The 23,525-nt window shown below is 54.6% G+C and overlaps 1 protein-coding gene across 1 annotated transcript; it reads left to right on the top strand.

Annotated features, from left to right (window-relative positions):
• The first annotated feature begins 1,998 nt into the window (after window positions 1-1,998).
• LOC122494245 (plasmolipin) lies at window positions 1,999-22,394 on the top strand. Its single transcript, XM_043599272.1, has 4 exons — window positions 1,999-2,241; window positions 17,824-17,997; window positions 20,126-20,248; window positions 21,386-22,394. Exons 1-4 carry the CDS (start codon window positions 2,107-2,109, stop codon window positions 21,500-21,502), a joined length of 549 nt encoding a protein of 182 aa, XP_043455207.1. The 5' UTR covers window positions 1,999-2,106; the 3' UTR covers window positions 21,503-22,394.
• Window positions 22,395-23,525: the final 1,131 nt, after the last annotated feature.

Genomic DNA, 23,525 nt, shown 5'->3' with positions numbered 1-23,525 from the left:
GTGGTTCCGTCATCATCCACCAGTGATATTTTCCATCAGATATTAGCCATCAGATCTTGTCACCTTCCTGTCTGAAACCCACCAGTCCTCAGAATAAAATGTTAACCTCTCCCCTCCATTATTGCATAGGCTGAATAAATGGCCACCCAAGATAGCAGATCCTATCCCTGGAATCTGTAAATTTACTGTCTAAAGAAAAAGAGTCTTTGCAGATTAGATTCTTGATATGGGAGGTAATCTGGATTACCTGGGTGGGCAGAGATTGGGGAGATGAGGTCACAGGTCAAGGTCAAGGCCACCACCCAGAGCTAGAAGAACAAGGAAGATAGTCTTCTAGAGCCTTCAGAGGAACAGCTGTCCTACTGATACCTTGATTTTGACTCACTGAAACTGATTTCGGATTTCTGGCCTCTAGAACTGTAAGGGAGTACATTTCTGTTTTGTTTTGTTTTTGTTTTTGTTTTGTTTTTGTGTTTGTTTTTTAAGCCACCATGTTCAGGTGGCAGCCACGGGAAGCTATTCTGATCATCTAAATAGCCCTATGGGACCTGGTCTCTTCCCACCTGTCAAATCTCCCCCTTGCTCACTTTGCACACAGCCCCACCAAGGATCTTTCTGTTCTTCAAACTAACTAGCTTCCTCCAGCCCCAGGGCCTTTGCACTAACGAAGTTGTTCTCCCAGATCTTCCCTAAGGCAGACTGTACTGATGATTCAGTTCTCTGCATAAATGTCACTTCTCTGAGAGGTCTTCTGTGCCTAGTTTATCTAAAAATTGTCTCCTGGCCATCTCTGTCACATCCTCCTATTTTATTTTACTCACAGCATTTGTCACTGAAGTCATTTTTTCTTCCCAGTTCATTACTTGTCATCCCCAGTAGAAAGTGGGATCTGAGGGGCGCCTGGGTGGCTCAGTCGGTTGAGCGTCCGACTTCGGCTCAGGTCACGATCTCACGGTCCGTGAGTTCGAGCCCCGCGTCAGGTTCTGTGCTGACCGCTCAGAACCTGGAGCCTGTTTCAGATTCTGTGTCTCCCTCTCTCTCTGACCCTTCCCCGTTCATGCTCTGTCTCTCTCTGTCTCAAAAATAAATAAACATTAAAAAAAAAATTAAAAAAAAAAAAAAAAAAGAAAGTGGGATCTGAGAAGCCTCACCTGGCTTGTACCTGCTGTATCCCCAGGGCCTGGGTTAGGGCCTGACATATAGTAGGGGTTCTGCAAACACTGGTTGGTAAATAAATAATCTGTACAAGCGTCCAAGGCCTGAAGGGTGTGTGTACGTATGCGCATGCGCGCGCGTGTGTTTCGGGGTGCAGGTGGAACAATGAAACCCTAACTCCAACATCGTCTCCCACCTTGTGAGTGGCTTCCCCCCATCACGGTATGTCAGGGGCTTCATTTATTTTACACAACAGTCCCTCTATTACAGACGAGGAAACCGAGGCTCAACGATCTTCTAAGTTACTGCTTAGCGCGTTCGGAAGTGAAAACCCCATCAGTGGAGTCAGGTGCAGCCACAGTTTACTCAGCCCCTCACCTCCTGGGTGCTAGGTCTCCCGGACTCCTTAGGCGGCGCTGCACAGAGGGGCGGACCTCGCCTTAAGGAGAGAGCTCAGAGAGAAGGGCACCCAGCGCCCTAGAGGCATCCAGGAGAGGGCCTGTAGCACTGCGCTCTGCCAGCCGAGTTTACCCTGGGCTTGGAAGTGACGGGCTAGGAGGGCGCGGAGCAGCGGTCAGGCTGCGGCGAGGGTGAGGGCGAGTCCCGGCAGGCGGCTTTCCTCGCTAGAGAACGGAGCCGCCGTCCAGGCTGGTTGTGGCAGAGACCCATCTCATCGGCCGCGGTCTCGGTGTCCCCGTCTGGAAAGTGGGACGCGGCCTCGATCAGCTCGGGGTGGGTGGGGGCGGCCAGCGGGGAGCGAAGCGTTAAAGGGGCGGGTCCCGCGGCGGGGGCGGGGCCGCAGCTCGGCAGCACCTGAGGGCTCGCGGCTCCCCGCCCCTGCACTGCGCGGAGCGCCGGAGCCGGAGCCCCCGGGGAGAGCGGCGCGACTGCGGGCACTCGCCGCGGGAGGGGCGGCGGCCGGAGGGACGTCAGGAGGCTAGCGGAGCCGCCATGGCCGAGTTCCCGTCGAAAGTGAGCACGCGGACCAGCAGCCCCGCGCAGGGCGCCGGCACCTCGGTCTCCGCGCTGCGCCCGGACCTGGGCTTCGTGCGCTCCAGCCTCGGTGCGCTCATGCTGCTGCAGCTGGTGAGCGCGCGCGGGCCCGCGGGGTCGGGGGCGGCCGGGACGGGAGGAGTCGGGGCTCCGGGGGCTGCCTGGTTTGCTCCTAGTACACCGTCACCTTCGGCTCCCGTGGGCCGCGACGCGCGGTGCCTATCCCGGGGCGCCTCCGGGACGCACGACCCCGAGACCACCCTGGAGGCCTCTCGCCTCGAGACCTCCCCGTTGCAGACCCTGCAAGCACCCGCGTTCGGGGGCCCGCTCTCGCACGCCCGTCGAGCCCTGAGGTGGTCACTGGAGGCCAACCAAAGGAGCGCTCACAGACGCACAATCGCTGCGCACAACTGTCTCTTTCTTAGTCTCTGCCTTTGCCAGGACGTGGCCCCAGCCCTCCAGGGCACCCGGCTGGAGTGAGGCAAAGTCCCCTCCGAGTGGCTCCGCGTAGTCACTCCCCAGAACACTCCTTGTCTAATCGAGAGGGCACATCTGTTCCGGCGCGTACATTTAGACACGGCCCTGGGGGCTCCCGCGCGAGAGCCGGGCTTTTCTGGCTTCCACTGGGTGCCCCACCAGGTTCCAGCCGGTTTGGCCGGTCCCGTGGGGCCGAGATACCCCGCCCGATGCAGGCGGGAGGGATTTGTGGGAAGCTAGAGGCAAGGCTCGGATGCCTCCCCGACCCTGTGCACACCCCGGGAGGGGCAGACCGGTGGGGACGCCCCACTCCTCCACACATCAGTTCAGGCCCATAGTACCCTCAGGTGGCAGTCAGGAAGCCGGGTGGCTGCCCCTGTGGGAAGCTTCCCCACCAACGGAGGGTCCGTTTTCAGAGGACTAGGGTGGAACTGGAGGTGGGTCAGGATCCATTTTCTTTTAGGGCATCTCCTGCCGTCCCCTCCTGCTGGGTCCTAGCTTAACTGCCAGGCTGGAAGTCTAGGTGGTCGGAGATTTCCGCCCCTCCCCCCCCCCCCCCCCCCCCCCCCCCCCCCCCGGTGTCTGCCCGCCTACATCTGCACCTGGGTCAGTGCTAGCTCTGTTTTAGAACTTCACAAATCTCTCCCTGGGGCCCCCTCCTCCATCCCAGTCTCAGACTCTTGGAGGGGTTTGTTTGAAATGTAGATTCTGGATCCCCACCCCGGAAGAAATGTGGAATTGGAATTTGAATCTCAGGAAGTGCAGCCCAGAAATCTACATTTGCAATCTTCTCTCAGTTGTTTGGGAGATTCTGGAAGGTGGGTAGGACGTCAGGTTGGGGGCTGATTGAAGTCTCCTGGTAGAAAGCACCTCTCAGGAGACGTGCTCCTCCTGGGTGGGAGCCTCCGTCCGGCCCTGGGGGCAGAGGAGAGGGGGGATGAATTCGGAGAGGGAGCTTTTGAGTGGGACTTCACTGAACTCTGTGGCAGAGCGAAGGAAAGGGGGTTCAGAGTGTGGGGTGCTGTGTGAGCAGGGCTTGGGGATGGGTGAGTGGAGAGGAAGTTGGGGGGAGTAGGAGTCTGGTTGGTGAAGCTGGAGTTGAAGCCCTTTTTCTGAGGAGGTCGGAAGCTGAGGGCCTCGACTACCACCGCGGGAGATGGGAACCCGGTTCAGCTGGCAGCCTCAGCGGGGTTTGCAACAACGGGGAGATCTCTACTGGGCTCTGCAGAGGATGGTGGGCTGGAACCCTAGGCCGTGATCCTGGTAGTCTGGCATCATTTGCATTTGAACACTGAGAGCTGGGGTTGAGCAAATAAGAGGGCCCTGCTGTCCCTGCCAGATCCCCGGTCGATTCCTCTGCAGGAGGCTGTTTCTGATTTGGGGGTCCCTGTGGGCCCAGCACCCCCGCGCTGAGCATCTGGGCCCTTTGCACAGATATCAACACTGAGGTCTACGTAGAGTGTAGGACTTGCCACGAGGCCTGTGGGGAAGCTTGGCACTTAGGTCTCCGGACTCCTAGGGACTGGGTGTGAGTGGGGTGGCCTTCCTTTGCCCTCCCTGAAGTGCCTTTGCCCCTGGAGGTGGGGGGAATGAGGGTCTCTCATCAGAATTCTGAAGACCTGCACCCTTTAGTGCCTTAACCAATCTACTTGTGGGAGAAGCTGTTTCCTGAGCTGTTTCTTTGGCCACAAAAGACAGTTTCAATGGATGGCTTCCTGGTTCCACCCAACAGGCACCGCCATCTGCTGGGAAGCCATGAAAGCTCCCACCAGTCAGGTGCGAACCATGCTCCAGGTTCTTTGGCAAGGGCATTCTGTCCTCTTATTCTCCCCATTTTACAGGTGAGTAAGCTGAGGCTCAGAGGTTAGTTATTTGTCCAAGATCTCACAGAGTGAGAGAGCTGGGATCTAAGCCCTGGGTGGTCAGACTTTTCTGGCTCATGTTCTTAACTACCACGGTCAGCTGTGCTCCCACAGGTCACAGGTGTGGTGCTTTTGAGGGAGTGATGGAGGTCATCCCTGACACCTGCCTGCTCTCCAGGAGCTCTTAGTCTGTGAGGGAGGTGCCCAGAGGATGAACGTTTTGTGCACGGATCAGGGAAGGCTGCATGGAGGAGACAGTAAATGGGAGATGAAAGCTAATTCTCCTTTATTTCCCAAAGGATTTGGTGACGTTTTCTAGAAATGGTGGGAGGAGGGAGGAGGGGTGGGCAGAAAGGCCCCAGCTCCTTGGGAAGGAGATGTGCTTTTTGGTATTAAATGTGTCCTGAAGAACCTCAGTGTTCACTGATTTATCACCCCCACATCTGGGTCCAGAAAGAATTTAAATGGAATGTGATATTAAGCCATGTACAGCAGAAAAGTTAAAGTAATATATTGCTTTTTTTTTAAAGTTTGTTTGTTTATTTAGAGAGAGGGAGAGAATGAGAGAATCCCAAGCAGACTCTACACTGTCAGTGAGAAGCCCGATACAGGGCTTGAATTCACGAACCATGAGGTCATGACCTGAGCCAAAATCAGGAGTAGCTCGCCCGACCAACTGAGCCACCCAGGCACCTCTAAAGTAATATATTTCTTAAAGTTGGTGTGTGTGTGTGTGTGTGTGTTGGAGGGGGAATGGTTGATTTAAAGAGAGCTAAAAAGAGATCACTGTACTAGGAATCTATAGCAAGTTTAGGGTTGTTGATTCTTTAAAATTTTTTTTTTAAGTTTATTTTGAGAGAGAACGGGCGAGTGGGGGAGGAGCAGAGAGAGGAGAGAGTGGGAAGCCGCTGACTCCTACACAGGGCTCAAACTCTGGAACCACAAGGTCATGCCCTGAAGGCTGTTGATTCTTTGTTGAGTTTCCTAGCGGCCTAGGCAAAGGGGGAAACATGATGCATTTATGAAGGTAGCATCTAAAAAGCAAGCAGAGGAGTTTGATCTAGAGATAATTCTTGGTCATAAAGACTTCCAGAAAAAACTGGAGGCTTTGATGCTGCAAATCTTTGTGTGGCTAGGATGTGGCAGGAAAGTTGTGCAAGGTGTGGTCAACTGATACTTATGGCCCTGGGGGAAAAGATGATCCTACCTGGGTTTACTGGTGAGGAACTTGTATAAGGTCACACCTGGTAGAGTGTCACAGTCAGAATTTGCACTCAGATCTGGGAATCCAAAGCTTTGGCTCTAGCCTCCTGTTTTGTGTTTGGTTTTTTCGTTTTGTTTTTGTTTTTGGTTTTTTTTGGTGGGGGGGTGGAGGTTTCTAGGGTGCTTTGGAGCAGAAGGAAAGGAACTTCAGGAAGGGAGACTCGTCAGGGGCCAGGGCCACTAGGGAAGGCTTCCTGACAGAAGTGGGCCCTGAAGGGTTTAGTTACAAGGAAGGGAGTAGTAAGAAGGAGGTTCCGAACAGATGAACCTCAGAACAGGTTGTGTAAAAGTCCAGCAGTCAGAAGGCATCCCTGAGGCCTCAGGCGCAGAAGCCCAGATAAATAGACTGTGGCAATAGGGCTGTCAGTATTTGGTACCTTCTGTCCTTCCCTTTTTGCAGGTGAATGAACAGCTCTCAGAAGCTTCACCTGTCACTAGGTCACTGTGATCCACGGGTCTTGCAGAGTACTGGGGGGAGCGAGCCTTCGTGTCCTTGTCGGTAAAAGAGTGCTGGTGAGATAGCGAGGAATATGGAAGATGATGCTGTAAAGGGCTTGGTGCAGCGTGTTTTGGAATGAAGGGCAGTTAGGATTCACAGAGCCATAGAATCCTAGGGTTCTTATGCTTGCTTCCAGAGGTCCCTCGAGCTTGCATGCTTCCAGGGACGGGGAGCTCAGTTCCTCTCAAGGCTGCCTGCTCCATCCTTGTGTATTTGGGAGTGTTAGAAAGTTCTTCCTTAAGGTGATCTTGGCTCTGTCCCCAGCCCCCCCGCAGGCACTTTGTTCCTCTCCAGGTGGGGGGCAGGGCAAGTTCCCTGCAAGTTACCTCTCTCCTCCAGGAGGAGGGGAGGAGGCTGCCCGGGTGAGGTGGTTGGGGTCTCAGAAGTGCGTGCAGAGGTCAGCCACATTGGAATTGCAGTGCCGGGGCCTCCCAGGGCTTTCCTCTTTCCTGAGCACTGAGACTTGGGGGTTTAGCCTCCTTGGTTAAAGGAGCGTTCCAGGCCCTGCGAGCTCATCTTCTGCCTCCTGTGTCCAGAGGAAACCCTCGCTTTGTATTGTTAGCTCCTCCCACACGCCATTGGGTCCTGCCTGGAGGGAGTCGAGTATTCGCAATAAATATGTGAGCACACTCTCCTTAAAATGTCAAAACTTAGAACACAGAAGGCCAAAGTTATTCTTGGATCACCTGCCCCTCTCCTCAAGGGGACCACTGTTGGGTGTTTCTGGTTCTTTTTCCTGTACATTGTAAAAAAACATGGATGCTTTTATTCTGTATCCTTTGTTCAGCACTTTGCTTTTTTTACACGCCAGGCACCTGAGATCCTTTCTGTCATACCAAGCTGTGTCCCTCCCTGTTAACTGTTTCGGGGTCTGCCCTAGTGTCACTGTTTCTCTGTTGAGGGGCCCATTTAAGGGGTGGCCCAGTCGGTTAAGCGTCGGACTGTTGATTTCAGCTCATTCGTGATGCCAGGGGCTTGGGATCAAGCCCCACGTCCGGCTCTGCATTGAGCGTGGAACCTGCTTAAAATTCTCTCTCACCTTCTGCCCCTCTCCCCTGCTCACACTTTCTCTAAAAAGTAGTATTTCTTTCAAAACTGTTGTATTGAGGAAATTATACAGGCACATGGCAAAACATTCAAACAATGCAAAGGGTGATTAATGAAAGCCTCGTCTCTCTCATCCCGGACGCGTCCCCTGAGGCAGCCACCTGTGCGAAGGCGTCGTCCCCGCTGAGTCGAAGCCTTCTACACATAACCATGTCCTCGCTTAAAAACCACAGATGGGAACACTGTGTGTGTGTGCCCACCCCGCCTGGCAACCCCCTTGGGGATGTTCTATGTCAGCACACACTGCACTGTGTTTCTTTTTCGGATCCTTTATGCTCTTCATTTCTTTAATAGGTAATATATTTACTGCAGTTCAGAGTAAAATAGCCTGGGCCAGAGCGCGGTGACAAATCTCTGTCCCTTCCTGGTTTCGAGTTGCCCTGTCCACCCCCCACTCTCGTTTCCCAGCTGCCTTTGTTTCTCAGACTTTTTCTTTAAGGAGAGAAACGCACATGTGGCACACCTGTCCCCGCATTACCCAAGGGATACGGTCTCTCCACATCCTTCCGCACTTCGCCTTTTCCACTCAAAAATGTGTCTTGGCAGTGTTTTTGTCTCCGCGTGTGGAGCACGGTCACATTGGTCTTCGGGCTTTGCAGCGTTCCATTGTGTGACCTGAGCGGCCCGTTCCTTTGTGGACAGACACGTGGCGTTTCCACTCTTGCTGCTGCCCACGCTGTCGCAAGGAACGATCTCACGCGAGCCCCTGAGCGCGTCTGTACAGTACATTTCCAGAAGTAGGACTGCTGGCTCAGGGTATGTGTGTGTGATTTTGAGAGAGAGTGCCACACGCCCTCCGTAGGGGTCGCCAGCCTGGTGAATTAGCACCTGCTCCCGTCTGATAGGTCAGAGTAGCACGGGCAGTAAGGAGCGTTTGCATTTCTCTTATGAGTGAGGTTGACCTTTAAAAAACGTGGTTTGCTTTAAAAATATTTTTTTTAATGTTTATTTGTGAGAGAGAGACAGAGACAGTGTGAGCGGGGGAGGGGCGGAGAGAGAGAGGGAGACACAGAATCGGAAGCAGGCTCCGGGCTCCGAGCCTGACGCGGGGCTCGAACTCACGAACTGTGAGATCATGACCTGAGCTGACGTTGGACGCTCAACTGACCGAGCCACCCGGGCGCCCCTAAAAGCATGTTTAAGAGTTGTTTATATATCGTTGTCTGTTGGTATTCTTCCTCTGTTCTATAAAGTTGTAAGTCTGTCTTTCAATTGCTAGGAGCTTCAGATGACTTGCAAACATCTTTTTCCTAGTTTTGTTTTTGATTTTGGTCATGGTGTGTTTTTTTTTGTTTTTTTAATGCCACACAGACTTCTATATATATATTTTTATAAATGTTTGTTTATTTTGTGGGGCGCCTGGGTGGCTCAGTCGGTTGAGCGGCCGACTTCAGCTCAGGTCATGACCTCGCGGTCCGTGAGTTTGAGCCCCGCGTCGGGCTCTGTGCTGACAGCTCGGAGCCTGGAGCCTGCTTTGGATTCTGTGTCTCCCTCTCTCTCTGACCCTCCCCTGTTCATGCTCTGTCTCTCTCTGTCTCAAATAAGCATTTAAAAAAAATAATAAATGTTTGTTTTTGAGAGAGAGAGTGAGCCAGCAGGGGAGGGGCAGAGAGAGAATCCCAAGCAGGCTCTGCATTGTCAACACAGAGCCCACTATGGGGCTTGATCTCACGAACTGAGCCGAAGTCAAGAGTCAGTCGCTCAACCGACTGAGCCACCCAGGCGCCACCCCTCCGGTTTGTTTATTTTTAATTGAAATGCATTGGACGCTATTACAGTAAATTGTTATACATTTGTACAATGGCATACCATGCAGCTAGTAAAAAGATAATGTCTTACCCCTTGGAGAAAACAATAAGGCAGCTCTGTATGTGATGGCCAACAGCCTCCAGGCTGTACGGTTAAGTGAAAAAAGCAAGGTGCAAAACTTTGTAGAATACTACCATTTGGGGCGCCTGGGTAGCTCAGTCCGTTAAGCATTCAACTTCGGCTCAGGTCATGATCTCACAGTCCGTGAGTTCGAGCCCCGCGTCGGGCTCTGTGCTGACAACTCAGAGCCTGGAGCCTGCTCTGGATTCTGCGTCTCCCCATCTCTCTCTATTCCTCCCCCACTTGTGCTCTGTCTCTGTCTCTCTCAAAGGTAAAAACATTTTAAGAAAATACTGTCGTTTGTATGGGAGAAATAGGGAGACTGTAGCCAGGCACCTGTCCAAAGAGTGTGTGCGTGCTCGTGCACATGATCTCTGGAGAGATGCATAAGAAACCACTCTCTCTTGCCCCTGGGGAAGAAATGGAGTCTCAGGGGAGGAGGGAGACAGGTCAAAAACACCCTTTTACTGCCTCCCGTGTCCCACACATTAGGATTTAAAAAATCAGATTATGTATTTAAAAAATAAATGAAATAACGTATTGAAAAGACTTTCAATGAAGATACAGAGTACAAAAGTAGTACAGGCAGTTTGTGGGTATGGCAAAAACTACAAAGGTGGCACCTGAAGGCCCCTCAGGCCCAGATTGGGGAAGACACTTGCCCATGAACACACAGCAGCAAGCAGTAGCCCTGAATTCCGGGTTACTGGCTGGGTGACCTGGGGTGGTCTCCTTAACCAGCTATAAATGGAAGGAGCCTGCAAAGCCGTCCACTCTGGTGGATGGTTGCTGTTTCTGTGTGGCAGGGTCAGGTGTTGGTCAGCCCTTGAGAGCTGGTGAGTTGTTTGTGTGGCGGGATTCAGTGAGGACCGGGCCCTGATCTCCTGTTCGTAGAGAGTCTAGGGGAGCCACCGGGGTGCCGCCCTGGTCCCCATGGCCACCAGGAACCTGTATGGTGGGCAGGGAGGGGTGGAACTATTTTTCTTGGTAGCCCAGTGAGCTCAGCCCTCGATGCTAACAAGCCCTTTGCTGTTGGTCTGGGTTGGCCTGTCCTGTTTGCCCAAGGGGGAGAGGCCAGGGTGGCACCCCAGGGTCTCATAGGGAGATTAGGGCACGAAGGCAAGGGCCGAAGGTCATGTAGGGCTCAGCATTCAAGCTGCTAGGCGACAGACCTGGGCCTGTTCTAGGTCATTCTAGCTTTCATTTGGGGGTGAGGGAGTCACACATCAGATGATCTGCCACCCTATATGAGGCTGGCCAGATGGGGTCACCTGTCCCTCCTTGAAGTTAAGATGGGGCAGGGCTTGTGGGTTGTCACCCACAACAGGTCTAGAGTCAGGACCAGAGCCAGTGTCTGAGGAAGGAGGGTCAGGGAGTATGGATGACCTTCAGTTCAGGCTCTCTGTACCACCCTGTTCCCCATCAGGTGGGGCCAGGCTGCATGGGTTTAATGAAGTTCCATATACTCCCGACAGCCGGCTCTCTCTGGAGGGTCACTGGCGGGACTGGGACCTGTTTGTGGTGCCAGGCCCCCCAGGGTGCTAAGTACATAAGCTTCTGTCATCCCTTCTGCCCCAGGGTTCAAGGTCTGCCCTGCCCCTTCTCTGCCCTGGTCTCCCCCTCCCGCCCCACCCCATAATATGGAGACCCGTCCTCCTCTGGGCGTCTCCAGCTGCTGGGCCGCAGAACTGTCCAGGCCCCACTCCTTACTGTGTAAGACCTTGGGCCAGGTCCAGATCTTCTAAGGGCTTGGTTTCTTCATCTGTGAAATGGGCTGTCTGGCCCCAGAGTGGAGAATGGGAACTGGCCCGGGGATAAGCAGGAGGCAGTCCATTGGGAAGATTTTCTAAAACTCTGAGGGAGACCACAAAGTAACAGGGTAGCAGAGGGCTCCTTGACACGCAGAGTGCAAGCCGAGTGGGCTCCTTGACAGGCACTGGAGGTAGGAGGCTCTAGGGGCAGCTGGGCCGCTGGGCTGCTGGGGTGGGTGTGCAGAAATCTCTTCCACCTCTGGGATTTAAAATTTTCAGTTCCGAGACTCAAGACTGAAGAATAACAAGTAATGTGACAAAGCCACACTTGGAAAGCCTTGCCTCTGGGTGCGCCAGGCCCTGGGCCAGTATTCCCGTCCCCATGCTCCCTGCCACAGCCCGGGGTGGGAGCCACGTGCTGCGTGCGCAGATTCTGGTGGCAGGCTCTGTGTTTCTTTCCCAGGGTCTGTAAGGGAGCCTGGCGCACAGCCGGCCTTCAGGAGACTTTGTTCAATGACCGAATGACTCTCCCGTGCCCGCTTTCCAGTGAAAGGCTGAGAGGAGGTAAACACGGTGCCAGGCCTGGTGGAGCCGGGAGGTGGCCCCAGGGCCCCCTGAGTGCTCAGGTATACAGTGTATACAGCAAGCGCTCAGAGTATACAGAGCGGGAATTCCGCGGAGCCTAACCCCCAAGCCCGCCTCCTCTGCACCAGGAGGGGGTGGTGCGTGGGGTTGTTGTGGCCAGTTCAGGCACCCGGAGCCTCTGTCCCCTGCGCCTTTGTCTCCTGTGACACAATGGGTGGCTTTTTGTCCCCATAAAGTCCCTTTCACTGTAGGGAGAAGGGCCAGGGCGGGGGTGGAGACTGGGCCTGGCCAGGCCAAGTTCTGAGTGTCCTCAGCTGCCCAGATGTGTCCCTGTGAGGGGGAACCCCGGAAGGGCTCATGTCGCCCCTGGACCTCAGTTTCCTGGATGGTGCAGTGGGGAGAAGGGAGTCCTGGGGGCTCTTGGGCGGGCCCCATCGTCATATCGTCTCCAAAACCTTTGGGTTCATTGTCAACGTTTAAGCTGAAAATTTCACATAGAGATTCAGATGTTTAGTGTCTCTTGGAAAATTGGAAGTCCTGGAACCCTGGGCTGCATTCCCCCAGGTGCCAGCAGGCTGCTCTCAGCTCCGCAGTCCCTACCTGACCCACCTTGGCCATTTCTGTGACCTGCCTGCCTTGGCTGAGTTTGAGTCCCCAGTGTCAGACTCCAGGCTCTGAGGTGCTGTCCCTCCTCGTGGCTCCCTCACTCTGGGGGATGGGACAGTCTGACAGCCCCCGAAGTCACTCCGGACTCCTACAGCTGTTAACTTTTTCCTTTACCTGCAATGACACGCCTGCGAGGTGATCAGGATAGATGTGCCTGCCCAGCTGTCTCACATGTCAAATGAGGAAATAGACCAGAAAGGTTAGGTGACTCTCCCAAGGCTACACAGCAAATCCACAAGGGTCTGACCTAGCCCAGGAAGTGGAGAGGGTTAGGAGAGTCGGGGTGACTGTCCCTGGGTGGGAGAGGACTTAGCTTAGTGCTGGGCTGCTGGAGTCCCTCCCGTACCGGGGGGGGGGGGGGGGGCTTTGGGTCCCCCTGGGGGGGAGGGGGTGTGCATTGGGAGTGCCAAGCCCAGACTGAAGGGAGCCTTGGGGAACATAAGCAGACCTTCCCTGTTCCTGTTGTACTAAGGGGAAGACTGAGGTCTAAGGGCTGAAGGGTTCTGCCCAGGGCCCTTCAACCTGTGAGGAACAGAGAGTATACTTCCAGGAGGTGTTCTAGAGCTGAGCTGGGCCACCTGACGTTCTGGGGCCTCCTCTCCAGATAAGCCCAGCTGCCTTATCTGAAAGACGGGTGGGGCACAAGCTTATCACTTAATACACGGTGCCTGGTGCTTAAGGTTAGATACATTCTTTATCTGAGGGAGGCCTCCCACCCCCCCCCAAAGGAACTGCACACATTGTTACTACCTCAGGAACCCAGGCAGAGAATGGATTGGAAAACCCATATTCCAACCTCTCAGACTGATAATTACAGTAGAACCTGTATTGAGTGGTAAGCCCATGTTGGGTATTGATCTGAGTACCTTACAGATATTTATTTGATCTCAGAACTACCCTATGAGGTAGGCACCTTTTGAAGGTGAGGACACTGCGGCACAGAGAGGTTCAGCAACTTGCCCTAGGTCACGCAGCTAGGAAGTTGGCAGGGCCAGAGCTCGAACCCAGTGAATTAATAGGCCAGCCTTCCGTCAAAACTGATGCCAGTGTCACACAGATCAGATCATGACATTCATCTGCAGTCAAAAGTTGCTCAGAAAGACATACTGGTTTCCTAGGGCTGTCATAAGAAAATACCAATAAACTGGGTGGCTTCAAACAAATTTATTGTCTCGCAGTTCTGGAGGCTAGATGTCCAAAATCAATGTGTGGGCATAGTGGGTTCCTTCTGGAGGCTCTGAAGGAGAACGTGTTCCCTGCCTGTCTCCTAGTTTCTGGTGGTTGCCAGCAGTCGTGTTCCTTGGCTTGGGGACATATCACTCTGGTCTCTGTCTCCATCTTCACATGGCTTTCTACTTCTGTGTATCTCTGTCCGTTTTCCTTCTTTTTATAAGGACACCAGTCACTGGATCAGGGCCCATCCTAATCAAGGAATGCCTTTCTGTCTGGCATTTGTGATGAATCTCTCCTCTTTGCAGGTGATTTTAACAAAAATATCGCTGTTCTTCAATTGTTTAGAAATTCTTTTGTAGGTGCAAAGGTCCTGGGGAATGTGTGAATGTGTCCTTTTTGACAGTCCTCATTTAAAGAGAAAAATCTCGGATCTGAAGTCTTTAGATTTTTTCTCAGGGGGATAAAAAAAAAAGGCCTGCACCTTCAAGATTTCCAGACAGTTCTCTTTATCTATAGTGCTTGCCCGAAGGAGATGTTGCAAGGGATGCATTAAAGGAGCGAGGGGATAAGGTTTGGTTCTGTGTGTGTCTGTTTCTCACAGAGAAACACGGGGGCAGATGATGAATGTGTAGGCAAGAGACAGGGACCCGGAGGTAAAGGCCACTTCGATATTGGTTGAATGAATGATCTCAGCGAGATGCACGTGCTCAGGGCACCAGAGCTGCAAGGTGACTGTCGCGGACAGAGGGGCCTGGGTAAGGCCCTGGAGACAGGCGGCTTCCTGCTCTCTGCCCTCAGCTACCTACCGCTGTCTCCCTCCTTCTGAAAAGTGGTGTTTACTCTCCTAGAGTGGACCATAGGACAAGCCCTCCGACCCCTTCTTCCCGCTAAAGTGTGGGTCCACAGCAGGAGGGCTGCTCAGTCTGGCATAGGGGTCGGCAGATGTGGGGCTGCCCTGTCCTGAGTGGGGTCTCCCTGAGGCCCTGGCCTGGGGTGCCCCGTTGGGATTCTTGGGGGAGAGCGGACGGGAAAAACCAGTCTGTCTGGTTCAGATGGAGAAGTGGACTTTTCCTTGTCTGAGGCAGAAACCGAGGCGGCGGCTCCCAGGGCACGGGGCCAGCGGGGCGCAGCCAGGAGGGACACCAGAAATTCCTGCTGCTTATCTAGCAGCTCATCTCTCCGAGGCTGCGCTTGCTGGTCTGGAAACCAGGGCTGGAGGGCAGGGCAGAGCCAGGAGACAGCTCAAGTGTCCTCATTTTTCACACAACACTAAGTAACCATCAGCAGCCTGGGTTCCAGAGAAGGACAGATCTGGGTTCAACTTCTGCCCTGCCCTTTACCCACGGGTGATCATGGGTGACCACAGGCTCATTTCCCTCTGAGCTTCTGTTTGGAAAATGGGGAAAATAAATAGTACCAACTGGTGAGGGGGTTACAGGGAAACGGTGAAATAAAAGGGGAGGTGCTTTCCAGAGGCCTGTGCGGCACCGAGCTGGAGAGCATTAAGTGGTTATTGTGACCAAATCTAGGAGTAATAATACTGATAATTCATAGGTGTACATTAGGGTAGACCGAATTGGTCCGTCTTCCTTCCTCCCTCCCCCCACCTCCCTCCCTCCCCCCACCTCCCTCCCTCCCTCCCTTCCTCCCTTCCTCCCTTCCTTCCTTCCTTCCTTCCTTCCTTCCTTCCTTCCTTCCTTCCTAGTATTTCCTTACTTTTGAGAGGGAGAGAGAGAGGGAGACAGGATCCAAAGCAGGCTCTGCGGTGACAGAGAGCCCAGTGCATCGCTTGAACTCACAGACCGTGAGATCGTGACCTGAGCCGAGGTTGGACGCTTAACCGACTGAGCCACCGAGCGCCCCCGAATTGCTCTTTTCTTGATTTTCATTGCACTGCGTTTTCAACTTCCTTTTAGGTAGTTGGAACCTGCAGCACAATGTCATGGAGGCCTGTAAGGACCCTACTTTAAGATCATTCTTTGTCCCTGATGTGCCGAGTTCTCACCTGGGAGGGTCCTGCTGCTTTAGGAGGGTTGGTTCTCCTTCGGAGCAGCTCTGGGGTGGGGGGGGGAGTCTCTGCCCCCCTGACGTGTCTGTTTTGAGCAGGGTATGCTGAGGATGGGTGGTGGAAGGTGGGGCGATGGGCTGAGACAACCTGGCTCAGAGGCCTCACTGGGAACGGCTCTGTGCCCAGTTTGTGTGCCTGTGGGCAAAGCCCTGCCACCTGTCCCACCTTCCTCACCTGCAAAGCGGGCCTGCCCATCTCCGATGGGGCAGCTGAGGCTGGCGTGGTGCAGTATGGGTGATGTCCCTGCGGACCCACCCCACTGGGTGACGGGGAACGGGCGCAGGGCTCTGGAGAGGAGTGGATGCCTTTCCCGCCTCCCGCCCTGGGCAGAGATCTCTCCCTGGGTGGAGGCGGGGCAAGGCCCGCAGCACATCCACTGACTCACACCTGCTTCCTCTTTTAGTACACAGCACCTGTGCAGGGCAGGTGTCTGACTCCTATTTCATGGATAAGGAAACTGAGGCCTGTTAGCTCCGAGCACATAGGTATTGAGCAGGTATATGTGCCAGGCACTGTTGAGTACCGGAGATGCAGCAGTGACCAAACCTGGATTCCTCACGGGGCCTGCATTCTGGTGGACGGACCGGAGTTGCCCCGGGAGCTGCACAGAGGGGGAAAGGTGCTCGCCCGGTGTCCCACAGCACGGGCAGGATTGACCCCCGCTGTTGCCTCCCAGGCCTGGGGCTCCACCTCCCACTTTCCAGCGGTGCTGTGGGAGGGACGCCAATCAACCACACCCTTCCCCAGCCTCTTGTGCCGGAGCGGCAGGAGGACGCGAAGGGAAGGTCGCAGGAAGGGAAGGTCGCAGGTCTCTCTAGGGGTTGCTGGACTCCAGGCCCACTCACCTAAGGCCGTTCCTGCCCTGCCCCCCAAGTGTAGGGGGATGGGTACTGAAACCTCCCTTTTGGTCCTTGGCAGGGGTGCTTCGGTGGGGGTGCCTAGCAGGTGCCCAGCACTGGCCGGCAGAGGAGCTTTTGGCCTGGGGGGCAGGAGGGGGGCACTTTTTGTCTCTGAGACCAGCGGCTAGAGGTGGATCTTGCTTCTGAGGCGCTTCTCTGGGATCCAGCCGACGATCTGCTCATTCTCAGGCTGTGGCAAGGTCACTGCGAGGCCTGCTGCCACGTGCCTGGATGCCACCCGAGGAAGAAGAGGGCAGCTCTCTCTGTGCATCTTCATTAGCAAAGGAGCCTTTCTCCAAAGCCCCATGGTAGACCCTCCCTGCCTCAGCAGCCAGACCTGAGTCACGCCTAGCTCCAGGGATTCCAAAGAATGCCCTTGGGGACAAGGGAGGACGCCTCAGCCTAGGGGTCTTGGGCAGCAAGGAAGAGGGTAGGAGAGGTATGGAGGAGGCTGGGATGGCTACATGTGAGGTGTTGCTTGTGGGCTCTCCTGAGCCTCCTGGGCCGTGCCTCAGAGCAAGCCTGTTGCTCAGTCCCACGCTGCCAAGTTCCCCAAGCCGGTATCAGCCTGTCTGCGCAGAATTCCCCGGGGCCCGGAGGGCAGTGTATCCAGCGGGGAATAGTAAAAGCAAACGTCTGTTGTACCCATTTATATACGTGAACTTACAGGTCCTTGATGTAGCCCTGTGAGGTAGGTATGGTCACTATACTCATTTTACAGATCGGGTGACCAAAGCACAGAGAGGTCGTGAACTTGCCCAAGGTCACACAGCTAGGAAGGGAGCAGGGTTTAAAATCAGGTAGTGGGCTGCAAGGTCCATGTCGTTAGCTGCTTTACACACTGCAGGGATATTGGAGCCCACCCTGCCATGTGGGAATGGTGTGAGACTCAGTTTCTCCCTGAGAAACGGGATGGTAGCACCTGTATAGAGAGGCAGTTAGGAGAGTCAGAGAAGGTGGGAAGGGCTTGGTAGGGTGTCACATGGAAGTCACCCTGAGGCCCTGGGTGGGAGCACAGCACAGGCTGTGGGTTTTCCCACCTCTGGAAGTTGGACTGTGTCCATCCCTCAAGGATGGCGACTTCACCTTTCAGCAGCTTTTACTGAGCCCAGGTACTGGCTGCCAGGGTGCAGCTATGGGTGAGACAGTCATTGGCCTGCCCCCAGGGAACTTAAAGGCTGGGAAGGAAACAGTATCCCAGTCCTGGGTGGTAGGTGCCTAGGGGGGCCATGCGAGCACAAAAGAACGTTCTAGAACCCAGACTGGAGGAGCAGGGAAGGTGTCCCACGGTATGTAACATTTCACCTGAGGATTTGGTACATGGTGGTATACAGTAGGAGCCAGATAAATATTTTTCTCAACTAAATGAGAAATGTGTCCTGCAGAGGGAGCCCTATGGCCTCCAGCCAGAGCGGTGGGGGTTCTGGGGGACTCTGGCCCTGTCTCATCCCTCCAGGTGCTGGGGCTGCTGGTGTGGGCCCTGATTGCCGATACCCCGTACCACCTGTACCCAGCCTACGGCTGGGTCATGTTCGTTGCTGTCTTCCTCTGGCTGGTGACAATTGTCTTCTTCATCCTCTACCTGTTTCAGCTGCACATGAAGTTGTACATGGTGCCCTGGCCGCTGGTGGTGAGTCTGGGTGGGAGCCGGGGGGGGCGGGGGCGGGGGTGCTTCCAGGCTGACCCCTCTCCCTCCGTGAGGAGTGGCTCGTGGGGGCTGGCCCTCAGCCAGCCTGCAGGGCCGAGTGGGGGAGGGAAGATTGATGGCCACAAACCAGGGAGGACACAGGTTTGGCTTTCTCCGTGGGAGGGAGTAGAAGTGAGGAGCTCTTGAATGGAGGGCCCAGAGGCCATTTGGGATCTTGAAAGTATTTTTCCTTTTTGGGGGGCAGTGGGGATTCCCGTGTTGCCAAGGGTCTGTCGGACTCTGGCAGCCCTGTGTCTGGAGGCTGGGCTGAGCTGTCCGGAATTACCCGGGACGAGGCCCTCACAGCCTGGGAGAGGGTGGTGTCCCAGGTTCGTCCGGGCCAGTCTCCTCGGGACACAGAGCTGAGAGCGTCCATAGGAAGGACCCCGGCCAGACACACAGAGAGCTGCTGGGCTTTTTTCTCTGACCCGGAAAACCCCTGCAGCTGGGGTCTGAGGCTTTCAGCTCTGCAGCGAGGCAAGAGAGGCACATGATTGTAAGACAAGCGAGGCTGGGACTAGGCGGCATTGTTTGGAATTCAATGACTTTTTAAACCGAGGAAACGTGAGTCATCCTCAAGACAGACCGGGTTTGTTAGATCTTGACATCACTGGCAGGAGCCAGGCAGTGTTCGTGGCGGGCGCTGGGCTTGGAGGGAAGATCCTGGGATGAGGAGGGGTGGCCGGACTTCCTGGCTGGGATCCAGCCCTTGCTCTGTGTCCCAGGAGCCTTGAAGAAAGAGATCTCCCGAGATGGCGAAGCCTCAGTGTCCCTGATTGGGGCTCTAGCCCCAGCTGTTGATGGAAGGAGGCTCCTTTCCTGGGCCCATTAGCAGATAGGGCAGGGAAGGCTTGACTGCATCCAGAGAAGATTGGATTGGGATCGCCAGAGGGTCATTGTCTGGGACGGGGGCCACCAGCACCCTACAGGGCCTGGGCAAGATGAGTGAGTGAAGTAGATCAGGAGGGGTTCCGGAGACCCCGCATCCACCTGTCCATAGGGAGCCACCTCTCCTAGTTCCTACTGTTAGCGGGAGGGCAGGCCCCCTGGTGCCAACTCTTGATATGTTAGGATCGAAAGTTTTATATGAAATCTTCAGGTTTTCATATGAAATCTAATTTTAGAATGTTGGTGATTTTTATTTATTGAAAATAACCTTTATTTTTTCTAAATGTTTATTATTTTGAGAGTGAGCGAGCAAATGAGCCAGCAAGCGAGGCGGTGGGGGGAGCAGAGAGAGAGAGAGAATACCAAGTAGGCTCTGATCTGTCAACAGAGCCCCATGTGTGAGATCATGACCTGAGCGAAATCAAGAGTCGGACACTTAACCGGCTGAGCCACCCAGGTGCTCTTAGAATGTTGGTAGTTTTAAAATCTCTAGGTTGAACCAGACATGCCTGAGGGCCCCCAGTTTGCAGTGTCTGCTAAGACTGTTTACTGGCTCCAGGGGCCAAGCACTGGGGAAATGGGACTCAGCCTGAATGTCAGCTGAGGGTCCTCCCTGTCAGTCTGGTCCAGAACCCTGCGGGGTCCTGACCCTGGCATTTGACATGGGGGGCCTTGAGCCGAAGATGTGGCCAAAAGGCAGACATAGATTCCTCCCACCGGGGTAGAGAGGGATGTGAGGTGCTCCCAGGCCCAGCCTCAGGACCAAGGCCTGCAGTGCCAAGAGGGAGGGCCGAGCTTGCGCTGAGCCAACATGGAAGAGCGTGGCCCTGGAGTTCTTTAGCTGGTGCTCTTTAGCAGGCCTTGGTTCAATCTCCTGCCATTGGCAATGGGTTTTGCCTCTTGGGACCGCCGCTGCTCCTGACCAGATCACTTCGGGCCTCCCCATCGTGTCCCCTCCCCGCTGAGCCTTAGGTGTGTTTACGTTCCCAGCTCAGATGGCCACCGGCCTGACCCCATGTGGACTTCCCTTCTAGTGGCAAAGACCCAGGTCTCCCTCCCCTTCCTTGAGCCCCAGCCCCGGTCCTGGCTACTAAAGGCAGGTGCCGTTGGGAACCAAGAGGTTCCACGCTTCCTGGAAGAGTCTGCTGTCTTAAGCCTGTTCTCCCCTCCCCCCGCCCCCCAGTTAATGATATTTAACGTGGGCGCCACCGTTCTCTACATCACGGCCTTCATCACCTGCTCTGCCGCCGTCGAGCTGACGTCCCTGAAGGGCACCCGGCCGTATAACCAGCGTGCGGCTGCCTCTGTGAGTATGGTTCCCCGGGGCGCCCGTGGCAGTTAGTTACAGGGGAGACGGGCCAGACCAAGTCTATGCCCCAGGACTCCCACCACTCTCTGGACTGAGGCCAGCACCCGCCACTGCTAGAGTTATCATCATCTCAGGGGTTCAGGGAAGCTGAGCTTTCAGTCTTCCATAATTAACAGTAAAACCTTGAGGAACCAGAATGCTTGGGAAGTACTTTGTGGTAGTAAATGAAGTTCTGGGTTAACCGTTGAACTTTGTTGTTAACCCGGGTGTTCCATACTGATTGACAGTCATATGCCCCCTGGGAGGACCTGTTAAAAACTGTCGGCCCTTCTTGAAAGGGGCATTTGCAAAACCTTTTGGCTTAAACCATTTGGGGGGATTTACAGGGTCTCTCAGAAAGGCCAAACTCGGGCTCCCCCGTGAGGTAGCCAGTGAAATACCAGTGACCCCCGCCACACCTGTCCTGCCTGACTCCAAGGGGCCCCACACAGACCTCTCCTCACAGGACCCTTTGACTCCCACAGTGAGGAGGACAGGGACTGGTAGTCCCTGTGGACAGACAAGGAAACGGAGGCTCAGAGAGGTGAGCACCCCTAGGGGAAGTCCAGGGGAGGACAGGAGCTAGACCAGGAAGAAGATGGTTTTGAAATCCGTGGTAGAGACACGGAGCTTCTGAAAATGGCCACCGGTGCTAGCGTGGGGCACCTATGAACCGATTCCAGAAGATTCCCTGGAATCACAATGTTGTCTTTTTAAAACGAAATCCCTGATGTGTGTGTGAACTAGCTCCTACCCCTCGGTCACTCTTAGCACATCATCCAGTCGCCCTCATCACAGTCTGACATACCTTGCCTGCGTGGTTCTTAATAGATTCCCCCGCGAGAATGTAATGTCGGCAGCCCCAGAACCTGGCACCCATCGGCACCCCCAACAGACACTTGCTATAGGAGAGTATGGCTAAGTTGGAGTTGGTACGGGTGCCAGAGCAACTTGTTCTGGTTAATGGAGGGGCGTTGCTCAAGGTTTTGCTGTCTGTGGGTCTGAGGCAGTCTGTCTGGCACTCGGATCCCTGTCACCCTACCCCCCAGTGCCACAGCGCACACCAACTCAGCTTTGGTGTCTTCTTCCTTTCAGTTCTTTGCATGTTTAGTGATGATTGCCTACGGAGTGAGCGCTTTCTTCAGCTTCCAGGCCTGGCGGGGCGTGGGCAGCAACGCAGCCACCAGTCAGATGGCTGGCGGCTACGCCTAGGCCAGCTGTGCCATGGCCCACCTTGGGGCCAAAGGCTGCAGCTGGGTCACAGCTGGGTCACAGTGCGGGGTGGCCTGCAAGCCCGAGGCCTGAGGCCTTTGTGGAGTCGGCCTGGAAGGGACTACGCCTGCTCTGCTCTGCTCCTCAGACCCGGGCTCACCCAGCGCTCCTACGGAATCGGGATCCTTCCTCTGGTTTCGCCCAAGTCGGCAAGTGCCTGGGCTGGAGAGAGGCCCGTGGCTGACACCACCTGCCTGTCCCCCGTATTTAGTGGAAGGTGACGGGGGACGCGGGGCTCTCCGCTTTGTCTTTAGAGACTCCAGTGTCCAAGGCTGGAGCCCAGTCTTCTCACCAACACTAAATACACTAACGAGGACTCCAGACCTGCAGCCGCTGGCCCACTGTAGAATAAGCCTAACAAGCCGCGCGTATTTACCTTAGTCTTTGCCCTGGGACTGCAGAGTGAGCTCTCTGAAACCGGCCTCATTCCTTCAGCCGCAATTCTGACCTGACCCTCCCTCCCTCAAGCCAACAGGTGGCTTCTAGGGAGTCATCTGTGGAAAGAGGGTTAGGATTTCTGACAGCATGGTCGTCCTTTTCCTGCATTTCAAACATACCAGTTATTTAAAGCAATCGGTCTTAAGCAACTTCTCGGCGATTAAAAACCTGGCCAGGTTTCCGTCCGGTACCCAAGCCCTTGTTTGTAATATCCCCTCTGGGAAAAGCTAACCGTGCCACCTGCTTCCCGGACGCTGTTGATTAGGCACATGGGACATGGAGGAGGGAGGGACTCAAGACCTTGCCTGGTAAGTTGTCCCGTGCTTGGTGACTTGGTTCTCTTTGGGTTTTTTTTTTTTGTTGTTTTTTACAAAAATAAAGCTGGAAGAACCTATTTGGAAAAGATGTTGGGTAATCATGGTTGTAGACGCTTATACAGCCCAGGAAGCCGCAGCTAAATGTTGTACTGGGAGGTTCAAAATCCGGTTCTGGACTTAGCACCCCCAGCTGCTACTCTGACCTGAGGCCACCTGAGTACCTTCCTGCTTGCTTTCTTTGCCAGGGACAGTTCCCCTTCATGCCAGCTGTCCTGACAGATTTAATAGATCCCCACCCCCCATTCTCAGAATGGTGTCCTTTTAACACTAAGCCAGTCAGTTATCCCAGCTTTAGGCACATCAAGGTCACCTTGCTGAAGGCGAGAGTGCCATCCTGTCCCCTGCCTCGAAAGTGTGCAGTTCAGAGATCAAGTCATCAGCGCGAATAACAGGCTGGATCCGGGGGGCCGGCGGCAGACCACAGAGAGGAAGTCCTCCTGACCGAGCTTATGTTTCTGCTGCCACAGAGTAACATGCTTTGGATAGTAAGTAGGCTGAGGGGAGGGCATTTCTGGGCACCCCTTGGTCCTTTTGCAAAAACCCGGGGATAATTAGGATGTAACTCCAGTAGTCTGTAGGCTCCCCTTATCCAAGTTCTCGCTTTCTGCGTTTTCAGTTACTCGCAGTCAGCTAGTAGCCTGGGAGCAGGCGGTCCTCCTCCTGAGGCTACCAGCAGGGTCAAGCTGCGCCAGTCACCTCACTTCATCTCAGCCTGGGGGCCAGACCTCACCTCCCATCATCACAAGAGTACAGGAAGTAGGATATTTTGAGAGAGCCCACCGTCACGTAACTCTTATTACAGTATGTTGTTGTAACTGTTCTAATTTTCTTGGTGCTAACCTCTTACCATGCCTTTCTAAATTGAACTCTGTCACAGGTGTGGACGTACAGGGAGAAACAGTGTGAAGAGGGTTCGGTATTATCTGGGATCTCAGGCATCCACGGGGAGGGGGTGTCTCGGGACAGATCCCCTGCAGGTGGGGGCTACTGTTGAGTCCAACGGTTGGGGGGGACCTGCTCCAGAACAGAGGGACGGGGTTAAATCAGACACCCATGTCCTGGTTAGCCTGGGATAGGCCCACGGCCTGCCTGTTGTCCTGGTATGGATGCTAACAGGATCGCTTTTCACTCTCAAGTGGCTCAGAATA

This window comes from Prionailurus bengalensis, chromosome E2 (assembly GCF_016509475.1).
Source record: "Prionailurus bengalensis isolate Pbe53 chromosome E2, Fcat_Pben_1.1_paternal_pri, whole genome shotgun sequence".
Classification (NCBI taxonomy): Eukaryota; Metazoa; Chordata; class Mammalia; order Carnivora; family Felidae; genus Prionailurus; species Prionailurus bengalensis.
Note: the sequence above shows the minus strand (reverse complement) of the source record. Positions and strands in the feature narration are given on the sequence as shown.

What these genes read in the sequence shown, in the direction of transcription:
- LOC122494245 (XM_043599272.1), top strand. Translation starts at nt 2,107, where the DNA reads ATGGCCGAGTTCCCGTCGAAAGTGAGCACGCGGACCAGCAGCCCCGCG. An exon ending in CGCTCATGCTGCTGCAGCTG is followed by an intron (nt 2,242 to 17,823) that starts GTGAGCGCGCGC and finishes TCATCCCTCCAG; the next exon opens with GTGCTGGGGCTGCTGGTGTG. An exon ending in TGGTGCCCTGGCCGCTGGTG is followed by an intron (nt 17,998 to 20,125) that starts GTGAGTCTGGGT and finishes CCCGCCCCCCAG; the next exon opens with TTAATGATATTTAACGTGGG.